General features: G+C 39.5%; 1 protein-coding gene across 14 annotated transcripts in view; it reads left to right on the top strand.

Annotated features, from left to right (window-relative positions):
* The first annotated feature begins 514 nt into the window (after window positions 1–514).
* The window catches only part of CCDC158 (coiled-coil domain containing 158), an 83180-nt gene continuing 59432 nt past the window's right edge, over window positions 515–24262 (top strand). For 7 of the 14 annotated variants that reach the window (XM_059887791.1, XM_059887790.1, XM_015471691.3 and 4 more), the window contains exons 1-4: window positions 516–602; window positions 7282–7324; window positions 15857–16000; window positions 19815–20032. In XM_059887791.1, the coding sequence (XP_059743774.1) occupies window positions 15931–16000; window positions 19815–20032 (288 nt within the window). In that variant the 5' untranslated portion in view covers window positions 516–602; window positions 7282–7324; window positions 15857–15930. Of the gene's footprint in view, window positions 603–7281; window positions 7325–15856; window positions 16001–19814; window positions 20033–24262 lie in introns of all 14 variants that reach the window. The other 7 variants (XM_024993608.2, XM_010806244.4, XM_010806241.4 and 4 more) reach the window with 4 other exon arrangements.

Here is a 24262-nt window from a genome sequence, read left to right as displayed (position 1 = left end):
CAGACAGGATTTATGCGGGTCGGTAAAGAATTGGGGAAAATCCTCTGTGGAACGACTTGGAGAATAGCCTGGGGCGTTCGGGTGATGGGGGGCAAGAGCAGGACATGGATACCGGTTAGGAGGCCGCAGATAAAGAGAATGGCTGTGAGTGGCAGAGAGTATAAGTTGGAAGCCCGAATAGGGGTCGCTTGTGGAGTAGGGCTGGCAGGATGTGATGCCAAGCAGCCCCCTTGGTCAGAGCTGCTAGTATGGAGACTCTGGGCGGGCGGGGGGTGGGGGAGAAATGGCTCTCGGTTGCCCGGGCGACGGCGTCTAGGGGCGGAGTCTGGGGCCAGAGACGGCCCCCACATGGTTAGTTCAGCATTCCCCCCGGTCCCCTCCCCACTCTCGGGCGAGGTGCCCAACGGTTGCCCCCGAGGCTCGCTTGGAGCCGGCAAGGCGCGAGCCGGAGCGCACGGGGAGCTGGCGCACGTGTGGGCGGGGCTCGGTCCTGCGTCGCCGCCGCCGCCGCCGCCGCCCAGTCGACGCAGGTGCGGCCGCCGCGCCCGCCGGCGCCCCCGCGGGGATGGGGCCGGTCTCTTAGGATGAGGCGTTGGTAGCAGGTACAAGGGCGGGCGCGACCGGGGGACCGGGTGAGGAGGTGGGTCGTTCGCCAGAGGCCCTGAGGCTGCGCATCTTCATTTCTGGAACCTTCCAGATCTTTTCGTTTGTTTTGCACATGGTGGATGCCCAATAAATTGTTTCTTTACCAGAAGGGACTGCCGTTGTTTTCAGGAATCACAAGACTTCCGGGGACTGTGGCTGAACTGTAGGACTAGAAATAACAGGATCCTGTTGTTGTTCCAACTTTACTGCTAACTCCTGTTCCTACCCAGCTTCTTTGGCAGACGTGGCGGAGGGGGGTGGGGTGGGGGTGGGGTGGAGGAATAGGGAAGACACACATAATGAGTAATGTGTAACCTTGGACAGTCTAATCCAAATGAGATTGTATTAAATGCTGTGCAAGGGCCCTCTCAGCTGGAACCCTGTCTATTAAGTGAGGAGTCTGGTTCTGCATCATTATTAGTATCTGTCAGAAACAGTGGGTTCTCAGATGAGTCCACCCGTCTCCCACAAAACTCTGCTCCCAGTCCCCACTGAGGCTGTTGTTCCGGGCTGAGTTCATGCGTCTTTATTTTTTTTCTTTTTTAAATTATGAAAGTATAATAACATTTACAGGAGACGTGGACAATACAGAACAAAATTAATACATAGTTCCACTGTATAATTATTTTTAAGTGGATAAATTACGATTTTTAGTCGGAGTTTCAGCATCAGTTTCAGAATCAAGCTCTCAAAAATTAATAGAATGAATAGAATAGCCAGAAAAATAGAAGGCTATAATAGACCTTGCTGCTGCTGCTGCTAAGTTGCTTCAGTCGTGTCCGACTCTGTGCGACCCCATAGATAGCAGCCCACCAGGCTCCGCCATCCCTGGGATTCTCCAGGCAAGAACACTGGAGTGGGTTGCCATTTCCTTCTCCAATGCATGAAAGTGAAAAGTGAAAGTGAAGTCGCTCAGTCATGCCGACCTTAGCAACCCCATGGACTGCAGCCTACCAGGCTTCTCCATCCATGGGATTTTCCAGGCAAGAGTACTGAAGTGGGGTGCCATTGCCTTCTCCGTAATAGACCTTAAGCCTTTATTTTTTAGGGCTCCAAAATCACTGCAGATGGTGATTGAAGCCATGAAATTAAAAGACGTTTATTCCTTGGAAGGAAAGTTAGACCAACCTGCTGCTGCTAAGTTATTTCAATCGTGTCCGACTCTGTGCGACCCCAAAGATGGCAGCCCACCAGGCTCCCCCGTCCTTGGGATTCTCCAGGCAAGAACACTGGAGTGGGTTGCCATTTCCTTCTCCAATTATGACCAACCTAGATAGCGTATTAAAAAGCAGAGACATTACTTTGAAACAAAGGTCCATCTAGTCAAGGCTATGGTTTTTCCAGTGGTCATGTATGGATGTGAGAGTTGGACTATGAAGAAAGCTGAGCACCGAAGAATTGATGCTTTTGAACTGTGGTGTTGGAGAAGACTCTTAAGAGTCCCTTGGACTGCAAGGAGATCCAACCAGTCCATTCTAAAGGAAATCAGTCCTGGGTGTTCATTGGAAGGACTGATGCTAAGCTGAAACTCCAATACTTTGGCCACCTCATGCAAAGAAGAGTTGACTCATTGGAAAAGACCCTGATGCTGGGAGGGATTGGGGGCAGGAGGAGAAGGGGATGACAGGATGAGATGGCTGGATGGCATCACCGACTCAATGGACATGAGTTTGAGTAAACTCCGGGAGTTGGTGATGGACAAGGAGGCCTGACATGCTGCGATTTATGGGGTCACAAAGAGTTGGACACGACTGAGCGACTGAACTGAACTGAACTGAAGAGCCCTGTGGTGTTCATGCATCTTGGTGTACTTTAAGAGCAAGGGAAAGTAGAAGAAAAGTGAAGTTGGTTGTTTCTCAGGGTCTTTTGACTGGCATCCACTTCTTGCTTCCTATGTAGACGCCTATTCAGGAAAGGAAGGCTCAGCACCTTCCACTGTCCCAGAACTCAGCGGGGCAGGACTGTTTACTCTGTGTAAAGTCATGGGGTGGAAGTGGGGGAGTGTGGGAGACGCCTGGTCCTCCCAGCTCTATTGTTTTTAGATTTATACAGTTATCTTTATTTGTCTTGTGGGTAAAATGGTTTTTCTGCCCTGGAGACATTTTTATACTCCTGAATTGAGGGTAGAAATTGACAATTTATTTTGTATATGCAGACTCCTTACCACTGTGATTTACAAAGAGGACTCAGCGTTGTCTATTTAGTATGTTAGGGCCACTCACATCCATAGTTCATTAAATAGGGCCTCTGTGAACCACCTGTTCCCACACTAGAAGCCCTCAAATGATTTGGTATAGTAGGCTAAATAAGGGCCACCCAAAAATATCAGGTCCTAATCCCTGGAACCATAAATATGATAAGCCAAGAAGGTCTTTGCATATATGATTAAGTCAAGGATCTTGAACTAGAAAGGTTATCTGAGTGGATCCTAAATGCAAACAGTAGAATTCTTGAGGGAGGCAGAGGAGATAAGACAGCGAAGAGGAAACTGCATTGTGAACACAGCAGAGTGATGTGGCCACAAGCCAAGGAATGCTTCAACTACTTGCTGGTGGAGGCAAGAAATGGATTCTTTCTTTGAGCATTTGAAGGGAGCACAGCCCTGCCAATACTGGGATTTCAGCCCCGTGACTGATTTTGAACTTCTGGCACCAGAACTGTGAAAGAATAAATGGCTATGGTTTTAAACCACCAAGCTTTTGGTAACTTGTTACGGCGATTATAGGAAACTATTACATACAATTATGCTTATAAGTCACATAGAATCAGACCTGTATTGATGAATGTTTTAAAGCTTTCCAGCTGGGGCAGTGGCAGATGTTGTAGTGGAGACCATTGAGTATTTCCTGAACCCTGTACATCCTAAGGAAAAGATTTAAGCAGAGAATTTGGTGAGAAGGGAAAATAAATTAGTTGCATTAGAAAGAGATGGTCTAGCACTAAAGCAATTTTCTTTAAACTTTCTTTGTATTTCTCTTAATATATCACTGCATTTGCTCTGGTTAAGAGAATATAGGTACAAAATGACTTAGGTTTGGTCCTTAGCTAAGATGTTGTTGGAGAACTATCATGTGTATATCAAATAAGAGTTGCAGACACCTGGAAATTGAGTTATAGGTTCAATCCAGGAGAAAAGAGACAATGCTAAAATGGTTCCATAAGGAAGTTAAAAGCAATCTCTAGTTATCTTGAAATTAAGACACTGCAATATTTAGGATTAGGATGCAGGGGGAAAAAAAAAAAGTGTTCAGATTTAGTTGATTGACTTCTGGGTCCCAGGCAGCTAATTTGCATCCCTATTCTTACTCCACAAAGCATTACAGGAATGTACAAAGAGTAGCCAATCTGCTTTATTTTTGAACTACTTTTTTGAGGTTTAATTTGCTTACCATAAAATTCATCAATGTTAAGTATAAAATCCAATGATTTTTATTAAGTCACCATGATTCAGTTTTAGAACGTTTTCATCACCCAAAAAAGATCACTTGTACCCATCCGTAGCCAGTCTCCATTCCCAACCCCAGCACCAATCTGCTTTTGATCACTGGCCTGCTGCTGCTGCTGCTAAGTTGCTTCAGTCATGTCTGACTCTGTACGACTGCATAGACGGCAGCCTACCCCAGGCTCCTCCGTCCATGGCAGTTTCCAGGCAGAGTACTGGAGTGGGTTGCCATTACCTTCTCTGATCACTGGCCTACTTTAGAGTTAAGGTTTTAATTCCTCTGCAGGGACTACTCCAGTGGCTTCAAAACTGACCGCTGCTTCTACTCAGCATATTTCCCACCCAGCCTCTGGAAGATTATATGCCTCTTGTTAAAATGCTCCAGTGGCTTTCCATTGCAATTAGAATAAACCTCCAAGTCCTTAATGTAGCTTTTTCAAGGACCCATGAACTCTACAACCAGCCAACCTCACCAGCAACTTCTCAAGATAATTTAGAAAAGGAACTCCTAAAAAGCACGGTGTTTCTTTGGACACAGGACACAGCTGGCTGTCTGTAAGCAGACCTCCCGTTCTCCCTGGACTATGTGTAGGCTCCACTAGCCTCCTCCCTGGCGGTCAGTGAACACATAGTCTTTCTTATCTCCAGACCTTTGCCTGTGGTACTTCCTCTTAGGATCTTCCCCAGTCCTCTGCAGAGCTGACTTTTTGTCATTCAGCTCACATGTCACTTCAGGAAGTCCTTCCCTGACCTACTAAGTAGCCTCAACTCAACTCTGTATGTTACTACTCTGTGTTATTCTCATCATTGCACTTGACCACTCTCCAAAATTATATTTTTGATTTATTTTGTTAATGTCTTTCTCTGTTAGAATATAAGATCCACAAGGGCAGAAACTTGATTGGTCGTGATCTTACAAAAGCTCTGTCTCTAGTATTTACAGAGGCAGTATTCATAGCGGCAATACACTGTAAACCATCAAAATGCTACTAAAAGCAATTAATAATTACCAGAGGCTTACTGTGTACCAGGCCCTGTGCTAAGTGTTTTATATGCATGGATGATTTAATTAAATTTTACTACTTTTGATGTGGGAAGAGTGAGGAAAGTATGTCCTCCAAATACAGTTCCCCACATTAAATGATGTCTTTCAGAGGCATTGGGTTGTGTTCTTTCCCTTATTATTCGAATGTTGATTTTAAGGCTGGATCAGTGTACGTTGCTACCAACTACATAGTTTTGAATCTCTTTCTCCACTTCACTGAAAACTAAACTGGAGACGGGTTTTCAGGGAAGAAAGGAGGAAGAAATAGAGTGTAAATAAAGGAGGGTCCTGAAAGAGCAGGGCATGCTCAGGACACAGCTTTGAACGGACACTGTGCGTCAAGGGAGTGAGGATGAAGGAGGTGAGGCTGAGAGGTTGGTTATGCCAGATCGTAAAGGGCTTTGAGGGCTAGTCTTAGTTTAAGCTGTTATTTTTGAGCAAGTTGTGGCAGAATAGCTCCTATGTTAAAGGAAGATTGTAAGAAACTGAAACTTAGGAGGATCATTGTGAGGGATTTTGTAGCAGGTCTAGTAAGAGTTGGTTAAAGCATGAAAGAATACAATAGAACTAAAAATAACTAAGCTGCATATGCCAGGATTCCTTCCTTATAACTTACAACCACATTTAAGTCTCCTTCACTGAGTTAAAAGGTATTACTCAGCAGAAGGTGGAGTTTGAATAAATGAATAACAGAAGAAGACACTGAAATGTCTGACTTGGAAAGCTGGCTTTATGGTATCACTATCTGAGAGCATCCTAGGAAATAGGTTAGGTAGTAATGCAAAGAGACCAGATTTGGGATAAAGATGAATCTAGAGCCCCCTCAATTTTTTTAACAACAAAGCATGAAATTTTCTGGAAGCAGTGGAGTTACCCCTGTCTGGCTTTGCTGACTGGAATCACCTGTGAGAAGTCATTGTATTTGGGGTCATCTTTTTGCTGAAGTTTCTCCATACGAAATCATAGAATATCCAGATTGGAGAGGATTTTACAATTCTTCTAGTTCAACACTCTGCCAAGAGAGGAAAGCCAGTGGCAGTTGTCATTTCAACAAATGCTCATCCACTTTCAGCTTGAACACCTCACAAAGAGGTCCACTGTGTATATATTGAATGTGCTCCAGTGCTTAGAATGTCCCTTTCCACTCTGAGCTAGAACCTGTCTCCCTTTACTTCTGTTCATTAGTCCTCATTCTGCACATAGAATATCATCATTCTTTTTTTCAGTTGACATTAAATGATATATAACATTATGTTAATTTCAGATTATTATATTATGATTTGATATTTGTGTTGTCATTCATTTTTCCAGTAAGGCAGCTGCTCACTTAGAGTCCACTGAGATATTCCAAAATTCCTAGTTGTTTTTCTCAGCTACATTGCTTAAGATTTATAGAACTGTTGCTAATTTATAGGTAGAATTTCCTCTACTCAGTAACTTTTCTAACCAAGCACAAGAGCTGTTACCTCATCAGAGCATCTCCAAGCAGTGAAAAGCAGTTCAGGGGCTCTATTTAAGTTAGTTTGGAAGTACCTAGAGAAAGGCTGGAAATGTAGATAACGGGCCTGTTGGTTTACTTGCTGCCTTATCTTGATCATGTCAGTGAGACCTGTACAAGATTAGCATTGGACCAATAGAGAGCATTGGCTTCCCTGGTGGCTCAGAGGGTAAAGAATCCACCTGCAATGCAGGAGACCTGGGTGCAATCCTTGGGGTGGGAAGATCCCCTGGAAGAGGAAATGGCAACCCACTCCAGTATTCTTGCCTGGAGAATCCCATGGACATAGGAGCCTGGCAGGCTACAGTCCCTGGGGTCACAAAGAGTCAGACACGACTGAGCGACTAAGCACAGCAAAGTAGGGAGCATATAGATGAACATGTTCTGTTGTATAAACTTAGTGTAGAAAAGTGCCACAGGTGCTATTTTAAGTGCTAGAAATTTAAAATGTCAGTACTTTCATATACAAGATAAACGCAAGGGAGAATTCGAACTTTTGTTGTTGCTATTGTATGAATGTTTTAGGTGTTGTCAAGATCTTAAATGATGAAAATGAACTTGCAAGTTGAACTTTTTGAAAATAATAAATTTTAGATAATGAAGTAGTGTATATATTAATAAGCAGATTTTAAAATATTTTCTGTTTTTCAGGTGTTAATAGGATAAGTGAAAATAAGAATATCCAGATTTTAAGGTATTTCTTGTTTTGCTTTGGGTTATACTTAAGAATTGTGACTAAATAAAACTTATAGCACTAATTTATTTTATCTGCAACTAATTTTAGAGCCTGAGGTCTTAAGCGTGATCAATGCCTAGGCTAGAATATCTAATATAGTAAAGTTATAAGGCGTTTATCTCTGTGGTTTTCAAATTCTGCTCAGTGGAGCCTTCTGTATTCCATAAAGGTATTTGGAGGGCAGAGAGGAGGGTGTGTAGTCAGGTGTCTGAAGGTTCAATGAAAGGCTTCCACTCCTTAAAAAAAGTTTGGAAGACACACCCCTAACCTCATTTAGTAATGGTGGGAATTGAGGCTCAGAGACGTGAATAGATTTGCCAATGCTTTCACAGGTGACCAAAGGCAGAATTACGATGCTAAGTTCTGTTTTTCTTCTGGACTGCCTCCTTCCAAAATGGTCTCATGTACTGGTGATGTAGAATCTTACGAACTTAATTCTGTATTACGTTATAATGGTCCCTCTGTGTACTCAGTGCATTCTAAACCCACTTTATTTTCCTTTAGAGTACGTATATGAAACGTACCTTCTTTCTAGATAAACAGAAAGATATGGCCATTTATTATGGGAAAGTGAGCTGGTATACACTGCTTAAATTTCAAAAACAGTGTTGTTATTCTTGGTTTACTATTCCATTATGTGGTGCTAGTTTCCTATAGATTGAGGCAACAGGATAGTAAGTCTGATGAGTTATCTCAGGTAATGCTTATTCTTTTGTGGTATATACTCTGTATCTATCTTATAGTCTTACAGAGAATAAATATTGTTCTCAAGGTCACATAGGTGGTAGATCACAGAGCTAGAATTTGAACCCATGAGTGATGTGAAGTTAGTAGTGAGAACAATAACTCAGGCAATAAAGGTTTTATTCAGAAAAAACTGCTCTCTTCATTGTGTTTCTCAGACTGTACTGGCCCAGACATGTGATATATGGATTAGTCTTAGTCTTCCATGGTGGCTCAGATGGTAAAAAGTCTTCCTGCAATACAAGGACCTGGGTTCAATCCCTGGGTTGGGAAGATCCCCTGGAGAAAGAAATGGCAACACACTCCAGTATTCTTACCTGGAGAATCCCATGGACAAAGGAGCCTGGCAGGTTATAGTCCATGGGGTTTCAAAGAGTCAGATAAGACTGACTGACTAACACACTAGAGTACCTTAGGATTTCCTGGGGAAAACATACCTGCAGACTGGTTCTACAAGAGTATGGACTAGCTTTATAAAATCACCAATCTCAGACTTCTGTGAAAGGTAGCACCCTAAGGGCTTGAGTCATTCATTGATGAATCCAGTAATCTAAATGTAACACACATTGTAAGTGAAAGTGAAAGTTGCTCAGTCTTGTCCAGCTCTTTTTGATCCCATGGACTATACAATCCATGGAATTCTCCAGGCCAGAATATTGGAGTGGGTAGCCTTTCCCTTCTCCAGGGGATCTCCCTGACCCAGGAATCAAACCGGGGTCTCCTGCATTGCAGGTGGATTCTTTACCAACTGAGTTATCAGGGAAGCCCACATTGTAAGTAATCTTTCCAAATCAAAATAGATCATGGATTCTGAATCAGCTTACTATGGAGACAGTCACATTCTATCACAGTCACAGTAGAGGGCTACCTGGCATAGCCATACAGAAAGAAATCAAGGTGAGGACTGGTCACATTAGGGAAAGGACAGGTGTACAGTCACCACAGATTTTGGAAGCCAAGGAGAAGAGGTGAAAACCCAGGAGATAGTTTTAAGTCCCTTAGCTCAACTGTGTAACAAAAACTAAAGCCTATAACCTTCTTTTCCTCCAAAAGTCCTCTTTTTGTGGTCTGTGGCCTCTTTTAAGGCCTTTTTCTGCAACATTCTAATTAAATAACAAGAGTAGAATCTTTACCTAGCTATTACTTGTCAGAAATTTAGGCTTCTTTCAGTGTGAACCTGTTCATAATTTTAAACCAGGCAGAATTGTTCTTAATGAATCTTGGCATATTAGAAGAGGCCAAGATCTCATCTGTGTGCTTTTATCAGAGGTTTAAATCAAACACATGTAAGTTCATGTTTTGATCCGCAAATCAACAAAGTGCAGCATTTTCACAGTTTCATGACTTACTGAGACAAAAAAAAAATTCTTTTTCCGGAAATCCTTAGTAATTTAATAAGTTTTATGCCCGAATATAGGAATAAGGTTACAATTCTTACAACGCAATGAAAATAAATAATGAATGATTTGACCAGTTTAATGATTTGGTCAGTCTAAAACAGTGAAAATCTAGATAACAAATAATTTTTAAAAGACATTTCATTACTCTATATACATAAAAATAACTAGCAGCATTGGCAAGTAGACATAGCTGTTCTGCTTCTTGCTTGTAGATTCTGTTTCTTTCTTGATAGCCCAAAGTCTGCTTTCAAGCAGAGTGGATTAGTGTATGATCTCCTAATGCTGGGCTTTGATTCCACCTGCCCTACTCCTACATGCTTTGGATCTATGTCTAATTTATGATAACATTACTCAATAATTTACATTTTCTTACTTTTATCATCCTGAAGAATCCCCAAATATATCATTTTAGTGTGTAAGCTAAGTTAAACAGCAAACATTCATGATAAAACTTGTTTAAATGAGAGGTTTTTTAATTCCCCAAATAGCAATTTCTTCTATTTAGAACATTTAAATTGCCTGGCAATCTTGAGTAACATTCCATTTGTTAGAATTCTTTATGGAATGTTTCCCTTAATGTTTCCCTGCCACTTATTTCCTAAAAATGATAGTATAAACATATTAAGGTAGAATTTAATCATTGTTTTGACAGATGGCACCTCAGTAATCTAAAAGGCAAAAGTGTAAGTGTAATAAAAACGAATTTTGTTCAACAGCAAAAATTCTTTTTAGCTCAGAAGTGTTTAAAAATAACTTTTAACACAATGCTTACATTGTAAAAATGATGAGCAGTATGTTCTGTGTAATATTCCTCTTTCCATCATTTTGATAGTTCTTACCTACATTTATTTTTTAAAGAATTAGGATTCTGATTCATTAATGTGATCTATTGGTTTTCTGTTTTTTAAATTGTTTTTCTGTTTTCTTAATTTCTGCTTTTATCTTTATTAAGTCCTACCATGTGCTTTTGTTACATTACTCCCTCCCTTTTTGTATTAGAAATCTGTTTGTGTTACAGATCTAATTCACTTATTTTCATGTTTTTTTAAAAAATTAAAATAGGTGTTTAAGGCTGGGAATTTTCTTTTTTGCATTGCTCTAATGTATCTCAGATTCTGATATGTCATATTTTTAGAAATTTAAAAATTTGTTTATATTTCTTTTATCACACAAGAGTTATTTAATACAAAGCCTTTTAATTTTTAAGTGGAAAGGCTTTTTTGCTTTTGGGGTTTTACTTTTACTTTCTCATATTACATTGTGACCAGAGGGAGATGTTTGTCATTTCTGTTTATGGAAGCTGCTAATCTATTATTTGTGTCCTAGAGTATGATTGAGTTTTGTGAATATTCTATGTGTACTTGAGAGGAAGTTATATTCTCTATTATTAAAATATAGTGTTCAATGTATATCCACAAAGTCTACCTTAGTAATTATTTTTAAATCTTTTATAGTCTTACTTATTTTTTCGCTGCTTGATCTATCTCATGCTGAGTGATGTGTTAAAGCCTCTCATGATTATTGTTTCTAGTTATTATTGCATTTCCTATAATTTATGTTTTATCTAAATGATTGCTGTGTTATATGGTACATAGAGTTGGAGGTATTGTTATTGTGGAATGAAGCATTTAACTTAAGTGCCCTTTGTCTTATTTAATACTCGTTGGCTTGAAGACTGTTTGGTCTGATATCAGGATTTTAACCCATGCTTTTTTTAAAAAAATTTTTTTTGATGTATATTTGATTTACAATGTTGTGTTAATTTCTGCTGTACAGCAAAATTATACATATATATTTTTTCATATTCTTTTCTATTATGGCTTATTATAGGATATTGAATATAGTTCCTTGTGCTATACAATAGGACCTTGTTGTTTATCCATTGAATATATAATAGTTTGCATCTGCTAATTCCAAACTCCCAATCCTTCCCTCCCAGTGCTCTTCCCCTTGGCCACCGTGAGTCTGTTCTCTATTTCTGTGAGTCTGTTTCTGTTTCATCGATAACACTCATTTGTGTAATATTTTAGGTTCCACGTATAAGTGATATCATATGGTATTTGTCTTTTTCTGACTTACTTTGCTTACTATGATAATCTCTAGGTCCATTCATGTCGCTGCAAATGGTATTAAATTGTATATATACACGAATATTCTTTATCCATTCATCTGTCAGTGGGTCAGTGGACATTTGGGTTGTTTCCATGTCTTGGCTGTTGTAAATAGTGCTGCTGTGAACACAGGGGTGCACATCTCTTTTTGAATTACAGTTTTGTCTGGGTAGATGCCCAGGAAGTGGGATCACTGGATCATATGGCTACTCTAGTTTTTTGAGGAACCTTCATACTGTTTTTTATAATGGCTGTACCAATGTACATTCCTACCAACAGTGTAAAAGGGTTCCCTTTTCTTTGCATCCTCTCCAAACTTTATTGTTTGTAGACTTTTTATTGATGGCTATTCTGATTGGTATGTGGTAGTACCTCATTGTAGTTTTTATTTATAAATATCTAATAATTAGTGATGAGCATCTTTTCATATGCCCGTTGGCCATCTATATTTCTTCTCTGGAGAAATGTCTATTTAGGTCTTCTGCCCACTTTTGATTGGGTTGTTTGCTTTTTTGTTATTGAGTTGTATAAGCTTTTGTATATTTTGAAAATTAATCCTTTGTCAATCACATCATTTGCAAGTATTTTCTCCCAGTCTGTAGGTTGTCTTTTCATTCTGTTTGTAGTTTCATTTGCTGTGCGAAAGCTTATAAATTTGATTAGGGCCCATTTGTTTATTTTTGCTTTTATTTCTATTGCTTTGGGAGATTAACCTAAGAAAACATTGGTATGACTTTATTAGAAAATATTTTCTATATGTTCTCTTCTAGGAGTTGTCATGTCTTATATTTAAGTCTTTAAGTCATTTTGAGTTTACTTTTGTATATGGTATGAGGATGTGTTCTAACTTCATTGATTTACATGCAGTTGTCCAACTTCTTCAGCACTACTTGCTGAAGAGACTTTTTCTGATTTTATATTCTTGCCTCCTTTGTCAAAGATTAATTGACCATAGGTAATTATGGGCTTATTTCTGGGCTCTGTTCTGTCCCATTGATCCCTATGTCTGTGGCGAGGGTCGGGGGGTGGGGGGCAGCCAATACCATGCTGTTTTGACTACTGTAGCTTTGTAATATTGTCTGAAGTCTGGGAGGGGTATGCCTCCTGCTTTGTTTTATTTTCCTCAGGATTGCTTTGGCAATTCTGGGTCTTTTATGGTTCTATATACATTTGAAATTATTTGTCCTAGTTCTGTGAAAAATGCCATGGGTAATATTAATAGGGATCACATTAAGTCTGCAGATTGCTTTGGATAGTATGGCTACCCCATGCTTTCGTATTGAATTCATTTGCCTAGCAGATCATGGTGTCACTTTTTTTGATGTTTGTTTTTTTTTTAATCAGTGCCTTTTAGTTTCCTCTTATGTACAGCACAGAGTTGAATTTTTTTAAGAGCTAATTTGAAATTTCTTTGAATAGTCAAGTCCTTTCAGATTTACTGACATGACTGTTGTGTTGGCCTAAATTCTGTCTCATTGTTATTACATTATTATCTTGTGGTGTAATTACTGTGTGTGTTATATTATATTAATGTGTTTATTTGGTGTTTCTTCTTTTTTAAAAAAATTCTTTTGGCATTTAAGATTTTTATTTTTATTCCAGTTGTTACCTTTGCATTAATGCTTTCTATACTACACCCATAACCCCTCCAACTTTTTTTCTTATTTAGCCTTTTGCTTTTTGTCAATTTTAAATGGTACCTTTTACAACCAGTGGCCCTCTATTTCCCTTTTATTCTCTCTTCCCATCTTTAGTTGTAGCTGTTCTCTATTGTCACACATATAATATTTATATATTATTTTTCTGTGCCATTACCCTTCTCATATTTTAGTCTCAACTCTACAATTGAATATTTAAAATGTTCACGTAAGTCTTTTTTTCAGTGTTCCCAGTCATCTTTTTTTTTTTAAAACATAATCCTCCCTTTTCCCAAGTTTTATTTTGAAAAATTTAAAACCTCTGGAAAAACTTTGGTTTTACACCAGCTGTTACCAGGTTGCCACATTTGCTGGTCATCTATTGGTTGGATGAAGCTTCACTCCCTCTGGTAGATTCATCAGAAGGGGCGCTTATGTACAGTATTCTGGCACATTCAAAACTGCTTTTCCATGCTTTTGTATCTTTTGATCTTGGCTGGATATAATAGGCTTGGTTTGTACTTTCTTTTTCCTTATATTTCTTGAAAATGCTGCTCTTCTGTTGCCTTGATTTGTATGTTGTTTTTGAATAATCTGATGCCATTCTAATCTTTTTGCCTTTATAAATTACTTCATTTTTTTTTTGCCTGAAGGCCCTAAGGATTTTTTTCATAATCTTTAACATCTTAATGTTGTTTCGATAGGATGTATTTCAAAGTTAATCATTCTTGGCTGATTTTCCTTAGTCTCAAAAAATGTGTAGATTTGGATCTTCCTTTATTTCTAGGACACTTCCTTGGATTATAGTTTTAAATAATAGTTCTATTTCATTTTTTGGACTTTTTTTCTTCAGGGACACCAATTGTATTCAACCTCCTTTGCCTGTCGTCCATTTCTTTCACTTCCTCTCCAACCCTTTTTTCTTCTTTATCTCAGTTTTCATCCTCTTGGTTGTTCTCCTGATTTCCTTCAATGCCTTTATTAAGTTTACATCGCAGTTTATTCTCTGGTCTTTGTAATTTGGTCTTCATTTCTGATATAATTTTGTGTTTTTCTTCTCTCTCTTTCCTTACTTTAAGCAACTCTCATTTCGTTTCTTCCTGATGACTTGCTTGTTTTCTTTGTTTCTTGTCCACTTTTGTTCTTACATTTTACAATTCTTATTCAAGGGTGACTTTTCATTATTCCCAAATGCTTGTTTGAGAATATTTAGTTCAGCTTGGAGTGTTGTGTTACAGCTTTCTTTGAGTTCATGTTTGTTGTTGGGGAGGGTTTGGGGGACTTTTCATGAGCAGAAAAGATTTTATACACATTTTATGATATTTTGTGGAAGTTTTGTATGGATGTGATCTATTTTTAACTATTTTCTGTTTATTTAGTGGACAGGACTATTGGTCTGAGAGAGCTGTCTTCCAGGCATTCTCTTTTATGGATGGTGGGGGAATATTAGGTGGGAGGGGTAGAAGGAGCACTGGCATATCTTGCTTCTTTTTGCTTCTGCTGGTTCCTAAAATTTCCCCTCTCATTTCCTTCTTCCCTTTACTGCCGCATCTCCAGGGGAGACCATGTCTCCCCCGGAAACACTCTTCTCCGAGGCTGACACTCCTAGCGCCTGCCCACTTTCAAGCCCTAACTGCACAGCCAGAGACTATCACGTTCCAGCCTGTGCTTAGTAACCTGGCTCTTTTTGTTCACTTTCTGCGGGCCATTCTGTGCTTCCTGTCGGCCCTCTGCTCCTTTTCAGTCTCTTTAGCCTCTCCTCTCCCACTGTCCACACCCAGAGGCCTGTAGTGCTGGTTGGTAGAGTATGGGAGCACTTTTGGAAAAAAATTTCCCTCTGCTAACAGATAATTTGAAATCTGTGGCATTCTCTGTCTTCTGGGAATGCTAAAGGCTTGGAGCCCATGTGCTTTTATTTGTTTTTTTGTTGTTGTTGTTGATTTTATGGATATTCAGAGGATAAGGAGAAGATTTGGAATCAGGCCTCTACCAGTGTTCTTCAAACCCTAAAGCCCCCTCTTGGCCTAATCTAAAATTATGAGCACTGTTTGATATCCAAGAAGCTTTTACCATTTATTGTGCTCACTCAGTTGTGTCCAGCTGTTTGTGACCCCATGGACTGTAGCCCAGCAGGCTCCTCTGTCTATGTGATTTTCGAGGAAAGAATACTTGAATGGGTTGCCATGCCCTCCTCCATTACCTTTTATTAATGATTTCAAATTTGAATTTTCTTCATAATTTGTGACTTTTTACTGAGGAAGTGCCTTCTTTCATTATTTGATAATGTAACTTATGAGAGAGATATAAGAAGAGAAAAAACTCTACCTCAGATCAGAGTGCTAATAATTGTAGTAATTAAAAGTGTTTCTTATTTTCGGGTTGTCTTTAATAAACCACATGGCCATTAAAATCAACAAGTTTTACAATAAGATTCTGTTCACTTACTAATTTTATGTAATAATAAAATATTTCTGTGTAAATATTTTCCTGGTGAAAACCTGTTATTAAATTTCAAATGTGAATATAGTCATTTCCTCCTCTGTGAACTTTTTTCACATTTTACCGTATTAATAAAGACTAAATCCCTGTCTTTTATAGATAAGAACTAAAAGAACTAAATAGGGAAGCATTCATATTTCAAGATCTCTAAGAAGAGGTAGCAAATATTTAATATGGAACAAAAACCTTGTGAACCCAAAAATGAACATCTTTTGCCAAGCAGTGGCATCCCATCCAATGCAGGTATGTGTTTTTTATAAAACGAAAATGGGAGAAAATTAGAACTAAGCAGCCTTCATAATATTCATTCAAGCCACTGTGTTTTAGTATGTTTTGGTTTAACTGTGCAGGTCACAGACCTTGTTCATGAATGATAACCAGATTATTTATAATTCTGCTTTATAAGGAAGAAGTTGTTTAATCTTTTAAAAATAGCATGTCTATTTTTTAGCATGTGTTTACATTATTTTCTGGTTTGAAGACTGTTTCCATGTTGAGGCACTTCCGCACATGCCGTTTCTCTAAATGCCTTCTCTTCCTTGGTCAGCCCCAGGCCCCAGTTCTGCATCATTTTGACTTCTTTTCCCTTACACCTCTCCCCGCCACATCCAATCAAGTACGACGTCCTGCTTTCTCTAGTCTCAGAAATGTCTCTTGAATGCATTTTACCTCTCCATTCCCATGGCTACTGTTCAGGCTTCCCATTGACTCTGATGAAAATTATGTCAGCAGATAGCAGACAGAAGACAGAAACAGGTGGAATAAATAGGTGGCACTTAATACAGAAAATTTATAACACAGGTGTTGAAAGAGCCAAAAAGGTTCACAGGAGATGAGAGAATGCAGAGATCAACCACAGCAGGAAGCTGCTACCAGCCTCTGGGCCAAAAGGACCCTGAGAATGGGAACTGTCATAATGTGTGGGTGGAAACAGGAGCTGGAACCACGGACTGGGTTGCCTGCTGGAGACGGACCCACCACTCACTGCCAGAAGCCCGTCTGAGGCAGGAGAGAGGAGAGTCCCTCAGCTTCTGTGAACATTGTGAACCTACCAGGAAATGTGCTGGGAATGGGGCATTGGAAGGATGGTCTCCACAGCATATGGCAGGGAAGGGACTCTGTGGCAGTCAGGCAGGTGACTGTACAACCCTGTCTGCTTTCCCTTCATGTCTCTCTTGTCTGAAAGAATGCAGCCAGAGTTCATTCTGAATTACAGGTCTGTTTTTCCACTGGTCTGCTTACAGACTTATCTTCACATGCTTATTGCGTAAAAGTTTCTGCTCCTTAGGATGCTCATGCCATTGGCACCTCCATCTTACTAGATCCATCCACCCTGCTCATTCCCCTTGCTCACCTCCCCACCCACATGATATCCCTCAGCCAGTGGGGGCATGGGCTTTTAGCTCATGGACTGTCACTCCCGCCCCAGGCACACCATCATCCTGCAGTGTCATTGTCCTCATGGATGACCATGTAAGGTCTCAGACTCATGGCTTCTGTACTCTAGTTACTCAGTCATTTGATCTGTACAGCAAAAGGCAAAGGAGAAAAGGAAAGGTATACCCATTTGAGTGCTGAGTTCCAAAGAATTCCAGAGAGAGATAAGAAAGCCTTCTGCAGTGATCAGTGCAAAGAAATACAGGAAAACAATAGAATGGAAAAGACTAGAGATCTCTTCAAGAAAATTAGAGATACCAAGGGAACATTTCATGCAAAGATGGGCATGATAAAGGACAGAAGTGGTGTGGACCTAACAGAAGCAGAAGATATTAAGAAGAGTTGGCAAGAATACACAGAAGAACTATACAAAAAAAGATCTTAATGACCCAGATAATCACGATGGTGTGATCACTCACCTAGAGTCAGGCATCCTGGAATGCGAAGTCAAGTGGGCCTTAGGAAGCATCACTACGAACAAAGCTAGTGGAGGTGATGGAATTCAGTTGAGTTATTTCAGATCCTAAAAGATGATGGTGTAAAAGTGCTGTGCTCCTTATGTCAGCAAATTCAAAAACTCAGCAGTGGCCACAAACTGAAGAAGGTCACTTTTCATTCCAGTCCCAAAGAAAGGCAATGCCAAAGAATGTTCAAACTACCATACAATTGCGCTCATCTCACATGGTAGCAAAGCAATGCTCAAAATTCTCCAAGCCAGGCTTCAACAGTACAGGAACCAAGAACTTCCAGATGGTCAAACTGGATTTAGAAAAGGTAGAGGAACCAGAGATCAAATCAATAATAGAAAAAGCAAGAGAGTTTCAGAAAAACATCTATTTCTGCTTTATTGACTTACCAAAGCCATTGACTGTATGGATCACAGCAAACTGTGGAAAATTCTTAAAGAGATGGGAATACCAGACCACCTTACCTGCCTCCTGAGAAATCTGTATGCAGGTCAAGAAGCAGGAGTTAGAACCAGACATGGAACATCGGACTGGTTCCAAATTGGGGAAGGAGTATGTCAAGGCTGTATATTGTCACCTTGCTTATTTAGCTTATGTGCAGAGTACATCATGCAAAATGCCAGGCTGGATGAAGCACATGCTGGAATCACGATTGCTGGGAGAAATATCAATAACCTCAGATATGCAGATGACACCACCCTCATGGCAGAAAGCAAAGAGGAACTAAAGAGTGTCTTGATGAAAGTGAAAGAGGAGAGTGAAAAGGCTGGCTTAAAACTCAACATTCAGAAAACGAAGATCATGGCATCTGGTCTCATCACTTCATGGCCAATAGATGGGGGAACAGTGGAAACAGATTTTATTTTGAGGGGCTCCAAAATCACTGCCAATGGTGACTGCAGCCATGAAAATTAAAAGACACTTGCTCCTTGGAAGAAAAGCTATGACCAACCTAGACAGCATATTACAAAGCAGAGACATTACTTTGCCAACAAAGGTCTGTCTGGTCAAGGATGGTTTTTCCAGTGGTCCTGTATGGATGTGAGAGTTGGACCATAAAACTGAGCACCAAAGAATTGATGATTTTGAACTGTGGTATTGGAGAGGACTCTTGAGAGTCCCTTGGACTGCAAGGAGATGCACCCAGTCCATCCTAAAGGAAATCAATCCTGAATATTCATTGGAAGGACTGATGCTGAAGCTCTAATACTTTGGCCACCTGAATGGAAGAGCTGACTCTTGGAAAACACCCTGATGCTGGGAAAGATTGAAGGCAGGAGGCGAAGGGGACAACAGAGGATGAAATGGTTAGATGGTATTGTCGACTTGATGGACATGATTTTGAGCAAACTCTGGGAGTTGGTGATGGACAGGGAAGCCTGGTGTGCTGCAGTTCTTGTGGTCTCAAAGAGTTGGTCACGACTGAGCGACTGAACTGCTAACAGCTACTCACTTTCCTATCTTGGATCTTATTGCCAAAAACAGTTGGGCTTCTAGAATCCAGCCTTCTATCTTCTAGCACTCTCACTCTCTTATTCCTACAATACTTTTTTTTTTCTGTCTGATAAAGGTAGTGGTTCTTAATTGGGACTCACACTGTACTTTTCCTGTTCCACCAGACCTGGAATCAGCCATTTGCTAAGGAGCCCTGGTTCCTTTTAGTAGGAAATAGTAATCACACACCAGGATCTCGTGTGCCTATTGCTACTGAAGTGACACTGTGTCTGGGAGTGTTCAGTGTCTTAAAATTGGGAATTAGATTTCTTTTTTTTAAGTTCATACTGAAAACTTGAATTCAGATACAGTACCATAGAGTTACTATACAAACAAACTAGTTACTATACATACTAGTTACTCATACATACTGAGTTACAATACAGGCTAGTTACTTCATAGTCATAGATGCTTCAAGGCTCATTCAACGAAAGTATCACTTGATCACTAGCAAGTAAAACTTCCCCCTCCTTCCTATCCTGCTCCTCCTTTTTACCTTGTGCCCTTCTCTCTCAGAGCGACTATCACTTGTCTCTTTTCCCCATGAGACCTTGAGCTCCTGCAGGGTTCAGTAAGGGCATCACCTGGGATAATTGTTCACCACAAAATTATTTTATTATTCAGTTAATTAATTGGTTAATCAATTCTTTAATATTTAGGTTCTTCAAGTCCATTTTTTATGTCATCTATTCGTGGAACAATAATTGAAAACACATCTTCAACTGGGACTATAACACAAATTCCTTTTTTCCCTAAATATGAAGTGGAACTTGATTCTCATAGAAAAGTCATTCCTTACCCTGGAAAGGAACACATTGAGCGTGTTTTGGAAGAATATTCACATCAAGTCAAAGATTTGCAGAGAAGACTAAATGAAGTGAGTTGCAAATTGATTCTTTTGCTGTGCTCTTGTTGTAATCTTAGTGAAACTTGGATAGCTCAAAGTGTTATGCTTAATGACATTCAGCTATTATTATAATTAATAATTGGTTCAAGCCTGCTGTGCTGCTATCATGATAGCAGGTTTTTCTTTTCAAAGTGGTGGTAGGGGATCAGATTTTAGATGTGTGTGTATACGTGATAGCTAAATAGTGTTTAGAAATTAATGCATAAAAACTTCAAGTGGACCTTATGTAGAATCAAGCTGGATTTAGTCAGCTTTACAACTGCATGTTGGATCTGAGCAGTCTATAGCTTAGAGTCAAACTTACACAGACGCCTTTGTAATCTAACTTTCCCTGTGCATTTTAGCCTCTTTTGCTACCTGCTCCTTATATATATCCTCCATTCTAGCAATATCAAGCCACCTGCTCTTCCCTAGATGTACCATACAATTCTAGATCCTCATGCTTTTGCCAGATCATTGCCCCTTCTCTACCTGTCTACCTGGCAGTTCTTACTCTCAGTCAAGACTCAGCTCAAGCGTTTTTCTCTGAAACCTTTCCTCTGGACACGGGTAGGCGTGATCTCCTCTGTACAGTTATTGCTCCTTGTGCACACGTCTGTTGTAGTATTTAGTGCTTTTTATTGTATTACCAGTGCATTGTTCTGTCTCATCAGACTGTGTAAACACTTAAGAATTCTACAAGTTTATTAAGTGCTGAAAAAGATGTATCACTGTGTTATGTACAGAGGATGCAAAGATGAATAAGATAGGACTCATAAGTTCATAGTCTCGAAGGGAGGTGGCATATAAACACTGACAATACTTTATGATAAGTACACTAATAGAGATGGATTGATGATAGATAGATGGGTGAGGCACAGAAATACCAATGAGGAATAGAAACAATGCCTTAATTAATTTTCCACATCTGTCCTCTGGCAGAGTATGTGACACTTGACTGGCTCCCAATAAATTATTAATAGTTATATCAGTAAGTAAATAACAGGGTTATTTGGAGCCATAATATTTATCACAAACCTCCCATGTAACAGATATTATACTAGGTATTGGACATATAAAGACGGAAAAGATGTCTCCTTTTTATGTGCGTGTTTACAGTCTCATGGCTGAGGTATTTAACATAGAAAGTGATAGTGACAGGATATGCCTCAGTGGGGTAAGCACTGATGCTAAATCTAATCAATGCTTTATCTTACTTGCCTCTTCCACAACATTTGACACATATGACAGTTGTTTTCATCTTGAAGCACTCTTTTCTCTTAGGTCTCTTGGAAGCACACTCTCCTAACTTTCCTCCAGCTCATTCTTTTTCAGTTTTCTTCTTCCAACAAAACCCTCCATAGACTGTAAGAGTGATTTCTGTGGCTTCTGTTGCCGTGTAGACGTCAGTGCCTGTTCAGTTTACACACCTGGTCAGACCTCTTAACTGGTCTCCACACCCAGTTAGTGTACCTGTGTTCCTCCTGGACGTTTCTGCTTGAAAGGTTTCTCAGGCTCCATAAACTCACCATTTCCAATTACACACCTGATTTTCCCCAAGCCTTTCTTCTAGCTTTTGTGTGGCGCTACATTTATACAGTTGCGGAGGGCAAAAACCTGATTCATTCTTGATACCTCTGCATTTTCCCTGACATGCACTTTACTGCCAAGTCTGTCCAGTGCACCTCATATATTTCTCAAATATGGTTTCATTTGCACTGTTACATTCCAAAGTTCAGACTATAGCCATCACCTGGACTATTAGAGAAAAAGATAGAGGGTCCCACCTTATAGTGGCTGTATAAACACTGTGAACTGCAGAATCAGGTAGTCACCTTTTCTGTTTCCTTTGCTGTGTAGTTTTTGTTTTTCCTGTGGTTCCCAATTGCCTTTCTTATTCCTTTATACTATTTACCTTTATCATATCCTTATTAAAAAATTATCATATAGGTTTTCTATCATACCTTCCTTTAACCCAGGACTCTTTAGTTCTTTTGTCTAGTCTAGATGAGTTTTTTCTTAGGTCTGTTGTATAACTAAAAAAAGTTTAAAAAAATATATTTTCTTGAGATTATTATCACTACTTTCCTGGTTGGAGCCATGATTTCCAGGATTTATTATTTTCCTTTTTCTTCTTTCTTGATTTATTTCTTCATTTAGTCAGAACACATCTTTAGAAACTTTAAGAAAAAGTATATGGGACATACATTGTGTGAATTTTTTTCATCCTGAAAATGACTTAAGCTGGATAAAGTTGAAAGTTATTTTCTTTCAATCCTTTGAAAATATTGTATGCTCTTGCAGAGACTGAGAAGATGTCTGTCTGATTCTTGTTCCTTTGTAGATGATATTTTTTTACTTAGTTGAGGTTCATCTTTGGAAACTTTAGGGTCTTTATCTCTGAAATTCCACTATAATGTACATAGGTGTATATTTTCGTTTTTTTCATTCACTGTGCTAGCCCGAAAAGGGACTCAGTGGACCCTTTTGATCTGTAGATTTGTGCCTTTCAGTTCAGTTCAGTCGCTCAGTCATGTCCAACTCTTTGCAGCCCTATGGACTGCAGCACACCAGGCTTCCCACTCCATCACCAACTCCTGGAGCTTGCTCAAAATCATGTCCATCAGGTTGGTGATGCCATCCAACCATCTCATCCTCTGTCATCCCCTTCTCTTCCTGCCTTCAATTCTTCCCAGCATCAGGGTCTTGCCCAAGAGTCAGTTCTTTGTATCAGGTGGCCAAAGTATTGGAGTTGCAGCTTCACCATCAATCCTTCCAATGAATATTGAGGACTGATTTCCTTTAGGATGGACTGGTTTGATCTCCTTGCAGTCCAAGGGACTCTCAAGAGTCTCCTCCAACACCGCAGTTCGAAAGCATCAATTCTTCGGCGCTCAGCTTTCTTTATAGTCCAACTCTCACATCCATACATGACTACTGGAAAAACTGGAAAAACCATAGCTTTGACTAGACAGACCTTTGTTGGCAGACGTCTCTGCTTTTTAATATGCTGTCTAGGTTGGTCATAGCTTTTCTTCCAAGAATGAGGCATCTTTTAATTTCATGGCTCTGAAGAATTAAATTTTTTTTTTTTCCTTTGACAGTTTCTCTGTTTTCTCAGTTCTCTCTTTTGGAAGCTCCTGTTGTCTAGGTTGAACCTCTAAATCTCTTATTTTTTCTTTCAAAAATTTTATCTACTTTTTCTACTTAAAGGGGCATTTCCTGACTTCCAACATTTCTATTGCAACTTTTTAGTTTTCAGTCGTATTTTTAATTTCCAGGAACCCTTTCTTCTCTGATCATAGTCCTATTCTTACTTTATAGCAAAAATGTCTTTCAAATTTCTCTCTAATACAAGTTTTTGGAAATGTTCTTCCACTGTTGCATTATCACTTTTTGTTTCTTTGGATCTTTTTTTCTGGGTATTTTCTCATTTGTTTCATCTTGGTCTCTTTTTTATTTTGTAGTCTTCCTTCAAGTGTTCAGTGGTTTTTGGCTTTTTGTTCATACTCAAGAATGAACAGTAGGGGGGAAAAAAAACTGCTGGCAATCTGTCTATGGGAAGAACTTGATGGCTTTACTTTGGGATAATTAGATGGGATGTCAACTGTTACTCTGGGAGACCTCTCAGTGCCTGATTTTAGAGATCTTTGTGAATTTCTTTGTAGTAGAACACCTTGATTTTTGAATGGTACTTATCTGCTGCCAAGTTTTTTAAGTCAGTTTGAGGTGGGGGTTGACTTTTCTGTATACACAATTTCAACCACTTCTATCCTCAGGAATAGAGTTTATTCCTGTCTCTTTCTTGAGCTATAAGTCAGATTTGTTCTAGAAATGATGCTTTGGTTATAAAGTAAGTGGATTGAAAGGGGTATTCCAAAAATATATGTTAGAAATGATTAATTAGGCCCCAGACAGTGGTGAAGGGGGAACGAAGTACACATAAGAACAAACAATTGAGGGACTTCCTGGTGATCCAGTGATTAGGAATCTGCCTTTCAGTGCAGAGCACATGGGTTTGATCCTTGGTCAGAGAACTAAGATCCCACGTGTTACAGGGCAACTATGCTGGCAAGCTGCAACTACTGAGGCCTCTGCTCTGGAGAGAAATTCACACACCACAGTGAAGAGCCCATGCGCCACAACTAAGGCTCAATGCAGCCAAATAAATATTAATAATTTCTTTAAAAAGACACAGAATTTTTTTTAAAAAAGTAAATG

The sequence above is a fragment of the Bos taurus genome, chromosome 6, assembly GCF_002263795.3.
Source record: "Bos taurus isolate L1 Dominette 01449 registration number 42190680 breed Hereford chromosome 6, ARS-UCD2.0, whole genome shotgun sequence".
Lineage (NCBI taxonomy): Eukaryota > Metazoa > Chordata > Mammalia > Artiodactyla > Bovidae > Bos > Bos taurus.
This window is presented reverse-complemented; position numbering and strand designations above follow the sequence as displayed.